This window comes from Protopterus annectens, chromosome 7.part0 (assembly GCF_019279795.1).
Source record: "Protopterus annectens isolate FY-2018-M chromosome 7.part0, PAN1.0, whole genome shotgun sequence".
Taxonomy (NCBI): domain Eukaryota; kingdom Metazoa; phylum Chordata; order Ceratodontiformes; family Protopteridae; genus Protopterus; species Protopterus annectens.
The window spans coordinates 734,594,681-734,612,489 of record NC_056739.1 but is presented as its reverse complement, the minus strand read 5'-3'; the positions used below and the strand labels follow the sequence as shown (position 1 = coordinate 734,612,489).

General features: G+C 43.5%; 1 protein-coding gene across 2 annotated transcripts in view; it reads right to left on the bottom strand.

Annotated features, from left to right (window-relative positions):
- Positions 1-17,809, bottom strand: part of TAF6 (TATA-box binding protein associated factor 6) — a 1,437,250-nt gene that overhangs the window by 718,188 nt on the left and 701,253 nt on the right. For both annotated transcript variants that reach the window (XM_044077259.1, XM_044077258.1), the window contains one exon: positions 9,557-9,634. In XM_044077259.1, coding sequence (XP_043933194.1) covers positions 9,557-9,634 — 78 coding nt within the window. The remainder of the gene's footprint in view (positions 1-9,556; positions 9,635-17,809) is intronic.

Below are 17,809 nucleotides of genomic sequence, written 5' to 3'. Positions count from 1 at the left end.
GTCCAACGTTACCAGCCATGCTTCCTTGCCCAACATGGGAAGTAGCTGCTGTAGTGTTAGCATCTTGAATTTGGGAACTTGTAAGTAAGTGTTTAGAATTGAAAGGTCCAGAATTGGTCTCCAAGCATTTTCTTTTCTGGGTACTAGGAAGAGTCTTGAGTAAAATCCTTGGCCTTGTTCTTGAGTTGGCACTCTTTGAATGGCTCTCATGGGCCATGAGAGCTGAAATTTGCTTTTGAGCCTCTGCCCTTTGATTTTGTGGCAGGTTTGGCATTCCTCTTTTTATTGGCAAGGTGTGAAAGTGGAATCTGTATCCTCGTAAAATTATATCTAGTACCCATTTGTCTTTTGTGACCATGTGCCAGTTGTCTGCAAATAGTGCCAGCTTTCCCCCCAGGGGGGCTGACAAAAGAGCTTTGTTTGGCCAGTTGAGGTGCAAGTCATTGAGTTTGCCTTCTGGTGGGTTGAGCCCTGTCTTCTCCTCCCTTCTGGGCTGGAGTGCCCCATTGGCGAGGTTTATACTGAGCTTGTGGTTGTCCTCTGCCCCTTGGGCGCCTGTATTTACCCCTCTGAGGCCTGTCAGTGGCTGGAAAGGACCAATTTTTTGTTGGCCAGTTTCTGCTGAAGCGAGGGGGTTGTACTTGTAGGAAATCTTTGACTGTCTGCATTGATTTTGCCTTATCTTCCATTTTCTTTAAAACTTCTTCTGCTTTAACACCAAAAAGAACATCCTGCTGTAAGGAAGCATCTAGTAGTTTTGCTTTAACATGATCAGGCAGACTTTGTTCCTTTAACCAGGCATGCCTACGAATAACTGATCCAGTCACAGGTGCTCTGCAAGAGGCCTCTAAAGAATCAAACCCACATTGCAAGGTATGTTTGCCTACCTGTTCGGTGGCGTGCGACAAATCCTGTACTTCTTTCAATTCAGATTGTTGAGGGAGGGTGGCTATCTTTTGTTTTAACTGAGAGATCAGAAAGTGCTGATACTTAAGCATATGAAATTGACAGTTTAGAGCTCTCATAGCTAAAGTGGCTGAGGTATAAACTTTTTTCCCCCATCTGTCAAGAGCTCTAGAATCCCTTTCAGAAGGTACTGGATTTTTAGCCATGGAAGCCTTAGCCCCCTTGGGACCCTGGGAGATAGTCTCTGGGTCAGCTACTGGGCTTTTGTAAAGAAATTTGTGGGAATCAGGTACTCTGTAGTATCTGTCAGGCTTGGCCGGAGCAGGAGGCAGAGAGTCAGGGTTGAAACTGGATTCTAAATAGACATCATCCACAATGTCCAAAACAGGAGGGATGGCCAGAGGTCTGTGTTGGGGGAGTAAAAGAAACTCTCTGAGCCTTTTCTTGGAATCAGAGTAATCCTGACCTTCCCAGTGAAAATGTTCCCTCATAGTATGTAAATTTCCCCAAAAGAGTAATCTTCTGGAGGGGAAGCTGACGGAATGGAGTCCTCAGCATCAGAATCTTCATAAGGAGAGAAGGAATAGTCTTGGTCCTCAGAGGAATCCGAAGAAATAGACAGCTGTTCAGAGGAAGCAGATTCTTCCTCTAGTCTAGGCCTTTTGTCAGGAGGAGGTTGAGAACCCCTGATAAGAGAAATCAAATCTTCAGCCATCTTGAGCATCTGTTTCTTAGGCATAGGTCCTTGAACAGGAGACTGAAGTGAAGCCTTTTTCGGTTTGGAAGGAGTCTTCGACTTGAAAACTTTTGACTGTAAGGGTCGGTTTGAAAACGCCTTCAGAAACCGATGCTTCAGAAGCACCACGCCCTTGGAAGGTAAGTCGTCAGTAGGGCCTGAAGTAAAGGCTGCGCTGGCCTAGTACATTCCAAAATGTCTGTAGTCTCGGTTTCTTGAACTGCGGTAGTCAGAGGCTGCTTCGAGCCTCACTGATAACCGAGAACCGGAGACCGGATCAACCGAGGCCTCGGAATCGGGCTTAGGCCTGGGCTGTCGATCCTTATCCCTGCGCTTTTGTGCACGCCGTAGTCGGAAGTCTGACGGCATGTTATAATTAAATTTTCTGCCAAAAAGTGTTGTGCGAAATCAAATCGCCTTTTAATAGTGCTTATTAAATCTAGCACAAAAACGACAAGAAGTGACGTCGTGGTCAGGGCCTAGGCAAGGTATGCAGTAAGAATGAAAATCCTTATGAGGTATTTGCTTCCCACAAGAAATACAACTGTTAACTTTTTCTGACATCGGTCTGAGGCAAGAAAAGTTTCCCCAACGGGGTACTTAGCTTTATAGAAGACTTCGGTCTGAAATTCGGATTCGAAAATCTCAGGAGTCGGCCGACCAGCACTTGCGAACTGCTTCTGCTTCGGGCACCACGCGGCAAGAAAGACTGAAGAAAATGGCGTCGGTTGCAATATATATACCCCTGGCACACTGATGTCAGGGATGAGGCGACTTTGGAAATCCGTCCGGCTGCGGGACCGCCTGACGACAGGATAACCCAAGTGTAATGACTGCAGAATGATTTAGATTCTGGTGAAAAATCCTTGGCCTATTCTTCCCAGATTCGCTTTACTCTGACCATAGGCGGTAATAAATGCGATTCTCTCTCCCGTGATTCTCATTTTGAGAAATTATCCTTTGGGAGATGCAGTAGATCGAGTGATGGAACACTAACTGGGATTGTTCTCAGGGATCTGATATCCAAAGAAGATATTTTGAACATTTACAGATGAACTCTCCTCGGCCTGTTGCTATCCCTTCAGTTCTGGCTGCCCTTTTAGTACTTTCTCTGCTACATCTCAGGCCCCTGACTGTCAACTTCCTGCCCCTAAAAATCCAGATAGGTTTTACAAAGTTCCAGAGGATCACAAGTACTTGTGTAAGAGCCCTTCTTAAAAGAATCAGAATCCCTTGGCCTTTTAGGAGGAGTAGAAGACCAGGGAATGAACAAAAGCTGAAAATGATGAAGCCCAGTGGGGGTTTCTGAGCCATATGGGCATTGAACAGCCACTGGGTGAAATCCTGCAATTCTTTGTGTGGGTTCCGTTTCTTTTTTAAGGCGACACTTGCTTAGTTTTCGGTTTCTTTTTCAAAGGTGTGTCAGCTTTCATAAATCTAGGGAGTCCAGACCCCTGTCTAAATTCAATAAGGGTACCAGGCACCTCTTCCCTAACCAAGACTTGGGGAATCCTCCCAGGTCCTTCCAAAACAATTAGCCCTCCATATCTGCTGTGTCGGCCTTCAGCGGGGTCGTGGCAATGGGAACTGAAGGCAGCACTGAATGGTCCTCTGGCTAGTCATTCAACCAGATGGAGACATCCGACAGAGGCAGGACAAAAAAAACTCTTTCAGTATGTGCCTTTTTGGCTTTCTCTTTGAGTGGTTGGGTGGGTGGATTTGGACATGGTTGGCTAACTTTTCAGATAAATGGAAAGAGAAGACAGACGACTGCAGACACTATTAGGGACAAACTCCTGACAAATCTCATACTACATATGACCCTAAAAAGCACCCAAGCAAAAACAGCGCTTCTCACATCTATCTTTAAGGGGAATCTGCCTCCCACACTCATTTCCTCTTCCTGGATGACATGTAAACCAATTAAAAAGGTGGAAAAATAGGAAGAAAGGAACCCCAATGGGACACTTACCTTTAGCAGGCTTGGTAGATTAACCAATTCTGTGAATAGCTTACAGACCAAATTCAAATGTAGCGTTCGGACTGATGTCAAAGAAGTTCTGAGGATTAGGCGGGCATGAGTCACTAACTAAAGTACAGACTTGTTGCATGCAGGACTTGTAACTGACATAAGGTACTGGGAAGGTATACGGCTTTAGTATACTGACCAGACATTCAGCTACCCTCGGCAGGGTACAGCAACAGTGAAAAAGTACAGTTTTGTACCTACCATAAATGTAGATGTCCGATAGGAATGCATCTGCAGTCATTACAAATGGGTTGTCCTGTCGTCAGGCAGCCCTTCGGTCGGCCGGATTCCAAAGTCTGGGTCTGGCCTCGGCTGGTGTCGCACTTCACCCGACGTCATAGCTGCAGTTATTCGGGTATAAAGGCATCAGCCGACGCCATTTTCCTCAGTGTTTCTTGCCCCAGATGCCAGGTGCCCTCTTGGAAGGCTAAATTTGGATAAATGCCAATGATTCCAAATAGTAGAGAGCAAACACAAAAAATAAGCATATATGTACATATATACAAACAAATACACCATAATAGATCCCCCCCAAGCTAGCTGAAGGCTGGCAAATACCCAAGGAGTACCTCAGAGGGGAAGGTGGGTAATCCTGACTGCAGATGCATTCCTATCGGACATCTACATTTATGGTAGGTACAAAACTGTACTATGTCCTTCAAGGATGCATCTGCAGTCATTACAAATGGGTAGAATACCATAGCTAAACAAGGGGAGGAGGAAAGAGTAGAGATTATGGTGTAGCTAGGATCCCTTGCAAAACAGCAGTGGCAAAACCTGCTCGGGATCTAGAGTATAAAGGTAAATTGTAATGCTTGGCAAATGTATGCACGGAGGTCCAAGTAGCAGCCTCTATAATGTCCTTGGTAGCCACTCCTCGTAAGAAAGCTGTGGTAGTGGCTGTAGCCCTTGTGGAGTGAGGCCTGATGTTCTCTGGGGTTTTCTTTCCATGGTAGGAGTAACAAAATCTAATGCAATTTCCTATCCATTTGGAGATTGTCTGTTTTGAAATTGGTTTTCCTTCCTTTCCTGTGGCATATGCTACCAGAAGCTGGTCAGTTTTTCTATTGGACTTAGTCCTGTCCAGGTAGTAGCGTAACTGTCTGTGTACATCCAAGGTATGCAAAGTCTTTCTCCCTGTTCTGTGGGTTTGGGAAGAATGTAGGTAGGTGGATAGCCTGATTTAATGACACTCTGGATACCACCTTAGGCATAAATGTAGGATTTGTTCTCATGGACACTCTATCTTGATGGAAGATCAGGAAGGGTTGCACTGCCATTAATGCCTGTAGTTCAGAGACCCTTCTTGCTGAAGTTATTGCCAGCAGGAAAGCAGTCTTCCAGGATAAGTATTGTAATTCTGCTGTTGCTGCTGGTTCGAAAGGAGGAAGTGTCAATTTTTCTAGCACAAAGTTCAAGTCCCATGCTGGCAATGGTGGTTTCTTGGGAGGTTTTACATTTTTAATTCCTCTCAGAAACTGTCTGAGCAGGGGATGAGAGAAGACAGGAGGATCCAAGCTGTATTGTGCTGAAATAGCTGATGCATGTATCTTGATGGAAGAATAGGACAGGCCTGTGTGGAAGAGCTCTGCCAAGTACTCCAGGATGTTGGCCATGTTTACCAGAGTCACATCTTCCCTTTGCAGTACTCCAAATGAGATATCTTTTCCATTTTGCTGCATAATTCTTTCTTGTTGAAGGTCTGCGAGCCTCCAGGATTATGTCTTTAACCCTTTGGGATACATTTGGGTTATTTTCTGTTATGTAATGTTCCAGGCAGTTAGCTGCAGAGTTTTCAGGTTTGGATGCAGGATGTTGTAGTTGTTCTGTGTTAACAGTAATGGGATTAGGGTAGTGTCCATATTTGTTCCCGAGACATGCTCCTCAGCAATGGGTACCAATGTTGTCTTGGCCAGTCTGGAGCTATCAGGATGATCCTTGGACGGTCCTCTTTGATCTTCAGAAGCACCTTGTGCATCAAAGGAAGTGGTGGAAATGCGTATGCTGTCAGGTTTTTCCAACTGAAAGATAGGAGTCCACCTTCCAAGCAAGTGGGTGGTACGCCCTTGTGCAGAATTTCTTTAGCTGGTGATTGAATGGGGATGCAAACAAGTCTATTTGTGGTAATCCCCATTCCCTTGTGATGGCTTTGAAGATGTCCGGATAAAGCATCCATTCGTGGGCATCTGTGGTTGTTCTGCTTAATATGACTGCTAGAATGTTTTCTTTTCCCGGTACAAAAATTGCTTGTAACTGAATGTTGTAGCTCAGGGCCACATCCCATAGGTCCAGTGCCAGCCGGCATAGAGGATATGAATGGGTGCCTCCCTGTTTGTTGATGTACCACATAACTGTGGTGTTGTCTGTCCTTATCATCAACTGACCTTCTTGGAGAAATGGTCTGAATGACTGGATTGCCAATTTTACTTCCAGCATTTCCTTTAGATTTATGTGTAGGCGCAGCTGGTCTTGAGTCCATAAGCCTTGTATGCACTTGCCCAGCATGTGTGCCCCCCCAACCGAGGTCTGAGGCATCTGTCGTGATGGTTTGGCTTGGTTGGCTGTTGCAGAAGGGTAATCCTGCGTTTGATTGACAGGCCTGAGCCCACCATAGGAACTCTTGTTTCAGGCATGGGATTATTGGGATTTTGGTTTCTAGGCTGTGCTTGTGTTGGGACCACAAATTCCTTAGGTACCACTGTAGCTTTCTCATATGCAGTCTGGCATGAGGGACCAGAATTATGCAGGATGCCATGAAGCCTAGAGCTTGCAGCACTTTTCTTGCAGTTAGGTGGTTCTGCTTTGTTAATGCCAAGAAGTAGAGAGGTAGTTGCTCTTTCTTTTCTGCAGTTAGGAATGCCATTTGTTTTGATGTGTCCAGCTCTGCACCCAGAAAGGTTATTCTTTGGGATGGAATCAGCCTTGACTTTTTATATTGACTGTATATCCCAAGGCTTGCAGCAGGTAAATGACTCTTTGTAAGTCTTCTGCTAGCTTGCTTTTGTTGTCCGCTTGTATCAGGCAGTCGCCCAGGTAGGGATAAATTTGGATTCCCTGAAGTCTGCAATGAGCAATTACTGATGCCAGGGATTTCGTGAACACTCTGGGCAGTACATAAACCAAAGGGCAATGCTGAAAATTGATAATGCTCTGATCCTGCAAGAAATCTGAGGTATCTTCTGCAAATTGGTCTTATGGGGACGTGCAGGTATGCCTCCTTGAGATCTAGAGTTACCAGCCAAGACTCCTTGCCCAGCATGGGAAGAAGCTGCTGTAGGGTCAGCATTTTGAATTTTGGAACAATAAGGAATGTGTTTAAAGCGGACAGGTCTAGAATGGGTCTCCATTTGTTTTCTTTTCTTGGTACCAGGAAGAGTCTGGAGTAAAATCCTTTCCTTGCTCCATAGATGGTACCTTTCCACAGCTCTCATTCTTAATAGCTGAGATATTTGTTTTAGAGCTTCTGTCCCTTGAGTAGGTGGTAGGTTTGGCATTCCTCTCTTCCTGGTAGAGTATGGAAATGGAACCTGTAACCTTGGTCTATAGTTTGCAAAATCCATTTTTCCTTGTGATGCAATGCCAGTTTTTGAAAATAAGGTTAATTTTCTGCCTAAGGGTGCTTCGAGTTGTTCCCTGGTAGGGTGCCACTGTCAAGTCACTGTGATTGAGGTGTTGTAGTGGTGGTGGCTGCCTCGCTGGTTGTTACCTTGCCATTGGCATCCCCTGTAGGCACCCCTGGATTGGTTTCTGCCTCTTGAACGCCTATTCCTGCCTCTCTGAGCCTTTGAGGAGTCCGGAAAGGACCAATTCTTGGAGGGCCAGTTCCTGCTAAACCTTGGAGGTTGAACCTGTAAGAAATCTTTCACCGTTTGTACAGATTTCGCCTTCTCTTCCATCATTTTTAGTACCTGCTGAGCAGGGGAATCAAATAAATTGACCTTGTCCATGGGTGCATCCAAAAGCTTTGATTTGACATGGTCTGGTAATGCCTGTTCTTTCATCCATGCATGTCTCCTGATAACTGTGCCAGTCATGGCTGATCTAAAGGAAGCCTCCAGTGCATCATAGCCACATTTTAAAGAATGGTTACTAACCTGCTGTATGTTATGTACCATTTCCTGAACATATTTTTTATCTAAAGATTCTTCAGAGGAAAGCTTTTTAGTTAACTGATCAAGCATAAACTCTTGATATTGAATCATATGAAATTGGCAGTTCAAAGCCCTAGCTGACAAGGTAGCAGAAGTGTAAACTTTTTTACCCCATCTCTAAGGACCTGGATTCCCTTTCAGAGGGAGGGGATTTTAGTAGAAGTAGCAGCTACAGCTTTAGGGCCCTGGGCGATAGTCTCTGGATCTGCAAAAGGAGCCTTGTATAAATGGTGATGAGTGTCCGGGACCCTGTAGAACCTATCGGGCTTAGCAGGAGCCGGAGGTAATGAATCAGGAGCAGTGCAAGCATCATTAAATGCATCATCTACAACAGAAAGAACTGGAGGTATAGCTAAAGGCCTATGTTGTGGCAAATGTAGAAAGGTTCTAAGCCTTTTTCTGGAGTCTGAGAAATCTTCGCCCTGCCACTGAAATTGTTCCCTCATAGCATGCAAGGTTTCCCCAAAGGAAAATTCCTCAGGTGGAGAGGCTGAAGGAATGGACTCTTCCGCATCAGAGTCTTCGTAAGGAGAATAAGAAGCCTCAGGAAGGTCTGTATGTTCTGATTATCAGAGGAACCATCAGTGGATACTGGTTCAGGGGGCTCTGCTCTAGGTCTCTTTTCTGGAGGTGGGAGAGAGGACCTGTCTGGATGAGGCTGGGATCCACGAATTAAAGAAATTAAATCCTCAGCCAAAGAAAGCATATGAGAGCTAGTGCTGGGCCTGTGTGAGGGGGGTTTGGCAGGCACAGTTTTTGAAGCTTTGGCTGCTTTAGCCCTGGCAAAGGCCTTAATAGACATGGCTGCAGGAGGCCTAGCAGCTCCACGTGCAGGGGTTGAAATATCCAGGGGAATTGTGTCTGATAATTCCTAAGAAACCGCAACAGAAGGCTGGATTTCAGAAGCTGATTCTACCAGGTTAGAGGAGGCCTCGGTAGAAGGCATGGTTTCAGATGGAGAAAGAATCTCTTGCTCTGTTTCGGCCGAAACCGAGACACTCGCGGTTTGCTTAATCGCGGTTTTGGCCAAGACCGCGGACCGTGAGTGCCGGTCCTTTTCTTTTCGTTTTTTGGAAATTTGCGTTGTCGGAGGATCCGACGGCATAATGTAGGCAAAATCAGAGCCGAAAATTTGTTCAGCAAACTCCGACCGACGCCTAAGCCGGCCGGTTAAAGAAGCGCAGGCTAGACAAGCTGCTACGTCGTGGTCTGGGCCTAAACAATGTATACAGTAGGAGTGGAAATCTTTATGAGGTATTTGTTTCCCACAAGATAAACAGTTATTCACTTTCTCTGACATCGGCTGAGGCAAGAAAGAGTCCCCAACGGGTACTTAGCTTTTAGAAGTCTTCGAAGTAGTATTCGGTAGTAGTAATCTCTGGATCTGACCGACCGGCACTTGCGAACAGCTTCTGCTTCGGGCGCCACGCGGCAAGAAAGACTGAGGAAAATGGCGTCGGCTGATGCCTTTATACCCGAATAACTGCAGCTATGACGTCGGGTGAAGTGCGACACCAGCCGAGGCCAGACCCAGACTTTGGAATCCGGCCGACCGAAGGGCTGCCTGACGACAGGACAACCCATTTGTAATGACTGCAGATGCATCCTTGAAGGACATCGACATCTTATTTATTTCTGTAAATATTCAAATTGCTAAAATTACTTACTCACTGATTTACTCATTCATTTTTTCTTTCGATTTTGTTCTGTACTGGCATACAAGAACATTCTTACCCCTTCAGATATAAATGTGCTGAATCGTGGCAACATCTGGTAGAGTCCAGGGTCTGTAGCAATACTTTGCAATGCCTCCTGCAATAAAAAAAGCCAGCTGTAAGCAATGGATTATAGCTAAAAACAGAGCCAACTCTGTAAAATAAAAGTTATCAGTTGCACTGACTGAATTAGTTGCCCTCTTCATATTTACATTACAGATTATTTCTTAACTTTCTAACTGAATACCAGAAGCATACTTTGGGTTCAAATTATCCATAACAGAATCTATCGTCTGATTCTAAATGGATGGCTGTTATCCAAGCATCACCACTTAATTCCAGCCCATTTCTGGCATTTCATTACAAACCATTTTAAGAATGTCCAATGCAAATGAAGCCAAGCTGACTGACCGTGAAAAATAGAAAATTGAAACGTGGACACGTAAAGATACTAATATGTTATACTTTTCTACTACAGTGAAGCTATTATTACTCATAATAAAATCTCTAGTGCAAGTTTTTCTCTGCACATCTAAATGAAAGTGTCTGTATTAATGCCATTATGAGGCACATGGTAATCCTACCTGGTTAATATATAAAATAAGGCAGCATTTAGAGAGTTCAAGATGTACTTCAGCTATGTAAAAGCAGCTGTCTTTGGGCCTCAGTACTGAAGGCTGCAAAGAAGAATCCCTGACTGTACACAGTACTGTAACATTATGCTTCCTTATTCAAGGCTGCTCAAAAATAAATGTCCTTTCTCATTCCAAGGGAGATAGTGACATCTAAGGCTGAATGAATGAAAAACAGCTCTACATAGCACGGAAATCATTTGTATTTAGTAGGGAGACAAATTCTGCTTGGTCAACCTACTGAGCAAGGTTTACACTTTTTTCTTTTGTTTTGAACATCTTTATTAAATGATCACAAGACATACACGCAAAGAGATTAATAGAAAAAAACAGACCATATTAATATTTGCCTTATTCATGGATTATACATTTACATATTTATATGACATTACTTTACTGGGATAGTCAGACTGATAATATCGTACTTTCATAGGAAACTTGAGGAGAAAGGCTCCACAGTGACATACCATGGTTAAAATTAAATAAAGTTATTACAATACCTAATACAGAACAACATACTAAGTAAAAAGCCAATTTCAATTTACAAAAAAAGTGTGAACCTATATATACACAGTGCAAATATTTGGAGAGATATAAGCTGTAAAAGAACACGGTCAGTAACTGAAGTATTCACAAGGTGCAGTTCACAGAAATGACATAAAACACAGAGAGTACACTCTTTAGAACAGAGACTAGATAATATTACCTAGGCAGAAACATAATTGCCCTTAACTAAGAAATAGATTTAACGAATTCCTTCTCTCCAAACACAGTTACAGTACACTGGAGGTGGACGGAGGGAGGGATTAGTTTAGCCTGGAGTAGTGCAGGAGCAAATCCAAGTCTTATGTAGGTAATCTTTCAGTAAATGTTTAAAGTTGGTGTAGTTAGAGGCAAATCTGCAAGTAGAGACTTTGGTTAGAGGATTTGTGGGGTTTATATATGCTGAGAAGATGTTGCTCATTAGGCTGAAGTAGTTTGTTAGGGTGACAGGAAAAGCAGAATAACAGTAAAAGCAGGGCAGTCATTGGCTTTGTGAATAAAGTGTGTGGAGATAAGTGGTTTGCAAGTGGTGACGTGGTTCCAGCCAATTCAAAGCCTTAACGGCAGTATAGTGGTGGGTGCGGTATTGTTTGCTGGAACCTTATTACAGCATGTCTCTAACTTATTTTTAACTGTAGCCTGAAGGATGGCTAGGATGGGTGCACCACATAAATAAAATAGGAGAAGATAGGTAGGTAGTGGCAAGAATGGTTTTGATGGTGTTGCCAAGGATGTCTTTATGCCTGTAGAGCATTGTTAATTTTTGGTGAGTCTTTGTGTTATTTTGAACATGCAGATCAGATTTAATATCTTCTATAATCACTGCAAGAACGTTTGTATGGAAGACTATTTCAGTTTTGTTTTTGTTTCATGAAAAGATTTTGAAATTCACTTTATCAGGCATGCGTGATTTGGGGAAAAATAGCAACTTTGTTTTTTAGGGTTCAGTAGCAGACAGGTATTATGGAAGCCATTTCCCAATTGAGGAAAAAGCTTCTTGTGTGACATAAAAGAGTTCAGGCAGGTTATTAGATGCACATAAGTGTGGGATTATCCGCATATTGAGAGAGGCTGAACCTGTGGAGGTATAAAGGTCATTATCAAAGATGATATAAAGAGGAGGGGACCAAGAATAGAGCCTTGGGGTACACCAATGGATACTTGCAGGTAGGGAGAGAGCAGTCTACCATTTTACAGAATGGTGCCCGTCAGTTAAATAGTACTGAAACCACAGAAAGTTTCTTCCAGTAAAGAAAAAGGCAATAGTCTAAGTTGAGACAGTTTATACATGAGTTTAGCTTGATTGTTGGTTTTGGTCTAATCCGTTTTCCCTGAATTACAAGGATTGTATGTTACTGTGGAGGTTTAATTTTTAAAAAGCCTTTTGGGTTTCTAATACCATGACAGGAATGGACCCCATTCCCAAGTCAAAGTATGATTAATGTTCATGAAATTAGTATTGTTTCAGTCTTTGATGCTATCCAAAAGTGTTCTTCACAGCACCCAAATGTGCACAGAATTTACTCCTACAATTCATATGTAGTTATACATACTGGTAGGATATCTAAATAAGACTTTTTTATGTGACCTATTGGTCCTACTACTGGAACTGTCTGGGCATCCTTCCACACTGCCCTAGTTTCTGCCTGCAAATCCTGGTATTTTATGACTGTCTCTCTCTCTGTACGCAATCACTTGGTGTAGCAATTTCAATGAAAAATGCTACTTCTGTCTTATTTTCATGGACTACCATATCTGTTTTTCTCACATCTATTCTTTGAACTATTGGTAATGGGTAAACCCATGTGATATAAACTTAACCATTCTCTGTAATGCTTTATGGCTCACATTTACAATGATTCTCATCTACTTCAATATTGTAATGTTTCCACAACCCCCAAATGCAATGGTGTTGTCACATTATTATGCTTTTCAGTATACAAGCCCTCTGCCTTTAGTGCATCACATCCAGCAACAAGAAAAGCAACTGTTTCCAGTTCTGTTTCACAGTATCTGCATTTGTCTGTTTCTCCTGCATATTTAATGGACTTCGTAAACCAACATGGACGTAGTCCACTATCCTGGACCAATAATATTAACCTTTCATCTTTTTATTTAAATTCAACCCACCTTAACCATTTCTGCATCAGATCCTGATCAACATGAGATTGATCCAGGAGTCTTCTGTACTTGGCAACTACATTTATGCTTTTTTCACATTACTTGCCTTCTCATCTTATCCTTCTCCTTATATTCTTTTTGTTTTCTGGCACATTCACTTGCTGCCTGATTTTGTCTGCTTCTGGTTTGGTTACCATTCCCACTTGACAGTGATATGGAGAGAAGTCATCTTAGATTTGTTCTCTTCATGTTTCAGAACTTTCACTATGTTTGGATCTGGTGAGGTCAGCAGATATGTATGCAGCCCTACGACTGCATATCTATACATGCAATCAAATTCGAGGAGGCCCACACCGCCTTCAGAATGAGGAACATATAACCTTGGTATACAGTGATTTTTATAAATCATTTGATAAACGTGAAACACTTTTCTTGTTTTTCTGTCCAACTGATCCTATACCTTTTGGGCCAGTCAGTCACTCCAAAACTGTAAATTAGACTACATCTAGAATTAGATGTCTTCAGTATTAATTTTTAGTCTTCTAAAATATTCCTGAGTTTTGTTCGTATTTTTTACATGTTTTCTTGTAGATCCTTCATCAATTTCCAAATATTTACACATGCCCTCCTGCTTAAGTTCCTATCATGTTTGTCCCAGAATGACATTTTCTTGGTGCTGCAGCTCTACTGCTTTAAATTCTGCTTTTGCACATTTATCAAGACCAAATGACATTCTTATACCATCTGAGAAGTTTTGACTACTTCCAGTTGTGTTTTCACCTCCTCATCTGATGAGCTATACAGTTTTAAATAATCCACAAAAAGAAGATGTCTTTAAACTTCTTTTTTGTCTGGGAGCCAAATTACAACAATGGCCTAATCTGTTAAGTAGACAGCTTAATGGGTTAAGGGCAAGACAAAAGAGCAGCGGTGACAGAGTCAACCTGGAATATCCCCCTTTTTTCAAATTTTTATCCCTGGAGTAATAATTTGCCTTCATCATGCCTTAGTTGCAAAGTGGTTTGTCACTGTAACATGACTGATCAATGTAGGGTGTACCTTATTCATCTGGAAGGGCTCCGTTCTTCATGAATGTGGGATCCTGTCAAATGCTTTTTTGTGATCTATCCATACCATAATTAAGATTCTTCCCTTTTTACAATTCCCCATTATGACTTTATGTAACAACTGATATTTTGTCACTCTTTTGTTCTATTGCCATGATCGAGTTTTCTTCTAAAGGAATATAAACTCTGTCAGCATAAATTCCAGTGTATAGTCCTCCCATTGTGAGTACCACAAAGAATGTATATTGCATGCAGTTTTCGTTAAAGAAGTGGACCTTCAGACTTAGTCTTTGGTATTTTACCAAGATGACAACAACAGCCCTCCTTTACTGACTCCCCAGGTTTGATGGAGAGAAAGAACACTGTTGGTGGACCACAGATTAAAAGCATTTTCTTCACACCAAGCAAGGTCCGTTGAGGCACCCACTCACAGGAGAATTTTCCCACTAATTGTTTATCTGAGGTCTTAATAACTTGGCTGAGGATCTCTGTCAGCACGAGCATGAAGTAGCTAAAATCTCTGATCCTACTCCTTCAGAGAGTAGGTTAAGAGGAAGAGGGATATCTTATGGGTTGCAGAGTTTAATTCTTTCTCAAACAGCCATGAGAATAACTTGTATGTTTCAAATGGCATCCTCTGACAGGTATGACTCAATTAAAGGGGGCTATGTCTTGTCCTTTTCCCACAAGCCAATGTTTCCTTCAGGGACATATTCAATAGAATAAGAAGTTATGTACCTACCATAACGTTCCATGTTAGTTGTCTTCTTCTCGCCTTCTTTCTTGCTGGTTGGGTTTGGAGCTGATCCTCGGCTCCGACTCGGCCATCTACTAAAGCGCGAGAGCTATTTACTGGCTCGAGGCCTCCCCTTATCCCACAATGCTTGGCGCTAGATATCCAGATCTCGTTTGGCAGAGCTAACACCATAGAAAAAATTTTAAGGACACCTGTCCAAAATACAAGGTTTACCTACAGTACTAAAACAGAGGAGGAAGTAACCCAGATAAGACTCAGCCAGAGGAAGAAGGCCTCAAAAAGGGACTCTTTTCGGTCTGTCCAGGCTAGGGGGATGGAGGGTGGGACGCAAATCAGAAGGCGAGAAGAAGACAACTAACATGGAATGTTATGGTAGGTACATAACTTCTTAATGTTAAGTTGTCTATCTCGCCTTCATTCTTGCTGGTTGGGACAGCGTCCCTAGTACCTTAGTCCTGGGTGGCTCATCAGAACAGACTCTTGAGCACATTGGAACCAAAATCAGCTCTACTCCTAGAGGCCATATCCAACTTATAATGGGAAATGAAGGTATGAGGAGTGGCCCATGTGGCTGCAGCACAAATAGATTCCATTGGTAGTCTAGCTTGAAAAGCTACCGAAGTAGCTAACGCTCTGGTGGAATGACCTTTAGGTTTAGTAGGGAGTTCTTTATGTCTCAGATGATAAATCAAAGTAATAATAGAGGACAACCACCTGGATAGGGTTACTTTAGAAACTGGCAGGCCCTGTTTGCCCTAAGCATAGGACAGGAAGAGTTGGTCTGATTTTCTTGTTTGCTTAGTCCTGTCCAAATAAAAACGTAATTGCCTATGAACGTCCAATTGGTGTAACTTTTGTTCAGCTTTGTTCGAATAGTTAGGAAAAAAGACAGGTAGATCAATTGCCTGATTCTGGTTTGTTTCAGAAGGTATCTTGGGCAGAAAAGAAGTATTAGTCCTGAGTGAAACTCTATCCTTGTGAAACACAAGGTAAGGAGGATGAATACAGAGGGCTTGAAGTTCCGAAACTCTCCTAGCTGAGGTGATGGCTACTAAAAAGAGAGTCTTCCAGGAGAGTAATTTTAAGGAACAGGAAGCCACAGGTTCAAAAGGAGGGAGAATCAAGGAAGCTAATATCAAGTTTAAATCCCACGGAGGCGGGGGATCTCTGACCGGGGGCCTAAGCAAAATAGTCCCTTTAAGAAAGGCCTTGCAAAGTTTGTGGGACATGATGCTGGTTTCTGACAGGCCAGCGTGGAAATTTGCAATAGCAGCTAATTGGACCCTAATGGTGGCAGACGAGGAACCAGCTTGAAAAAGTTCTGCTAAAAAATCTAGAACGTGATGGACAGGGGCTGTAAAGGGGTCTATATTCCTAGCCTCTGCCCAGAAAGAGAAACGTTTCCACTTACTAGCATAAGTCTTCCTGGTGGTAGATTTGTGCGAAGAAAGGATGATTTCACGCACCGGATGAGAAATATGTGGAAGCCTGGCTAAGGTTGGAAGTGGAGCAACCAAGTTGTGAGGTTGAGAGACTGAAGGGATTGGTGCAGCCCGCCCGACTGATGGACCAAGAGGTCTGGCACTGGATCCAGATTCCAAGGCTGCTCCAGCAGATGACGATGCAGGAATAGGAACCGAATTTGTCGAGGCCAGTAAGGGCCAATGAGGATCATCCTGGATCCCAATGCGGTCGCCTTCTGAATTAGTTTGGGAATTAGGGGAAAAGGTGGAAATGCATACAGAAGACCCAGGGGCCAATCATGAACTAGAGCGTCTCTGGGGGAGTGGCCAGGGAGGGGGAAGAGAGTGAAGAAATCGTCGCACTTGCTGTTGAGAAGAGTTGCGAAAAGGTCGCAGCAAGGTTGACCCCATCTGCGGAAAATTTTGTCCGCTACTGACTGATTGAGAGACCACTCATGAGGCATGAGAATAGCTCTGCTTAGCCTGTCCGCTATGACGTTGGACTTCCCGGGGATGTGCGTTGCATCAGAAACCGTTGAGAGGAGATCGCCCACTGCCAGAGTCTGAGTGCTTCTCAACATAAGGGATAGGACTTGGTTCCGCCCTGCTTGTTGATGTACCACACTACAGACATATTGTCTGTTTGAATTGCAATAGTCCCGGTGGGTAGAGAGTCCTGAAGAGCTTGCAACGCTAAAAGCACTGCTCTCATCTCCAAGACGTTTATGTGCAGGTGGTACTCTAGAGGTTGCCAAGTGCCCTGGACAGTCCTGCCCTGAAAATGCCCTCCCCCCGACCCGATCAGGGAGGCATCCATGGTCACCGTGGCAACAGGAGAAGGAAGAACAAATGGTCTGCCCTGGAGTACTAGAGGGGAGACCATCCACCAAGCCAGGTGGTCTTTGCATGATTGAGTGATTATTATGTTGTGAGACATCGGAAGTCGTTGAAAAGACCATTGGGTAAAAGAGCATCCACTGAAGAATCCGCATGTGAAAACGAGTCAGGGGAACTAGTATGACTGCTGCTGCCATGAGACCCAGGGTTTTTAGTACAAATCTGGCCTGAATCCTCTTGCACTGTAGTAAGACCTGCACATGTCGGCGAATGTCTGACACTCTGTCTAGAGGAAGTTTTGCAGACAGCTCTTTTGTATTTAATCTTGTGCCTATAAAGGTTATAGACTGATAAGGCGACAATTCAGACTTTTCGAAATTTATTAAGATACCTAGCTCGGAGCAAGTTTGGATTATAATCCCTGGCTTGCAGTAGCTGATGCCTGGTGGAAGCAGTAAGGAGCCAGTCATCTAGATATGGAAACACCTGGAATAAGCTACTGCAAGCCAGGGGGCTGTGGTGAGACCAAAGGGCAGGGCTCTGAATTGACAGTGACTGGCTCCCAGCTGGAAGCGGAGAAACCTTCTGGAGCGCCTGTCCATTTTGATATGGTAGTACGCATCCTGAAGGTCTATGGAAAACATCCACTTGTCCTGACCCAAAAAGGGTAGAATGGACTGAAGCGTGACCATCCGGAACTTCGTTCTTTGAACAGATTTGTTTAACCTGCTGAGATCCAAAATGGGTCTCCAGTCCCCTGTCTTTTTTGGTACCAAAAAGAACTTGGAGTAAATTCCGGATCCTTACTGGTCTGCTGGGACTGGCTGGATGGCCCTTTTTTCTAGCAGTTTT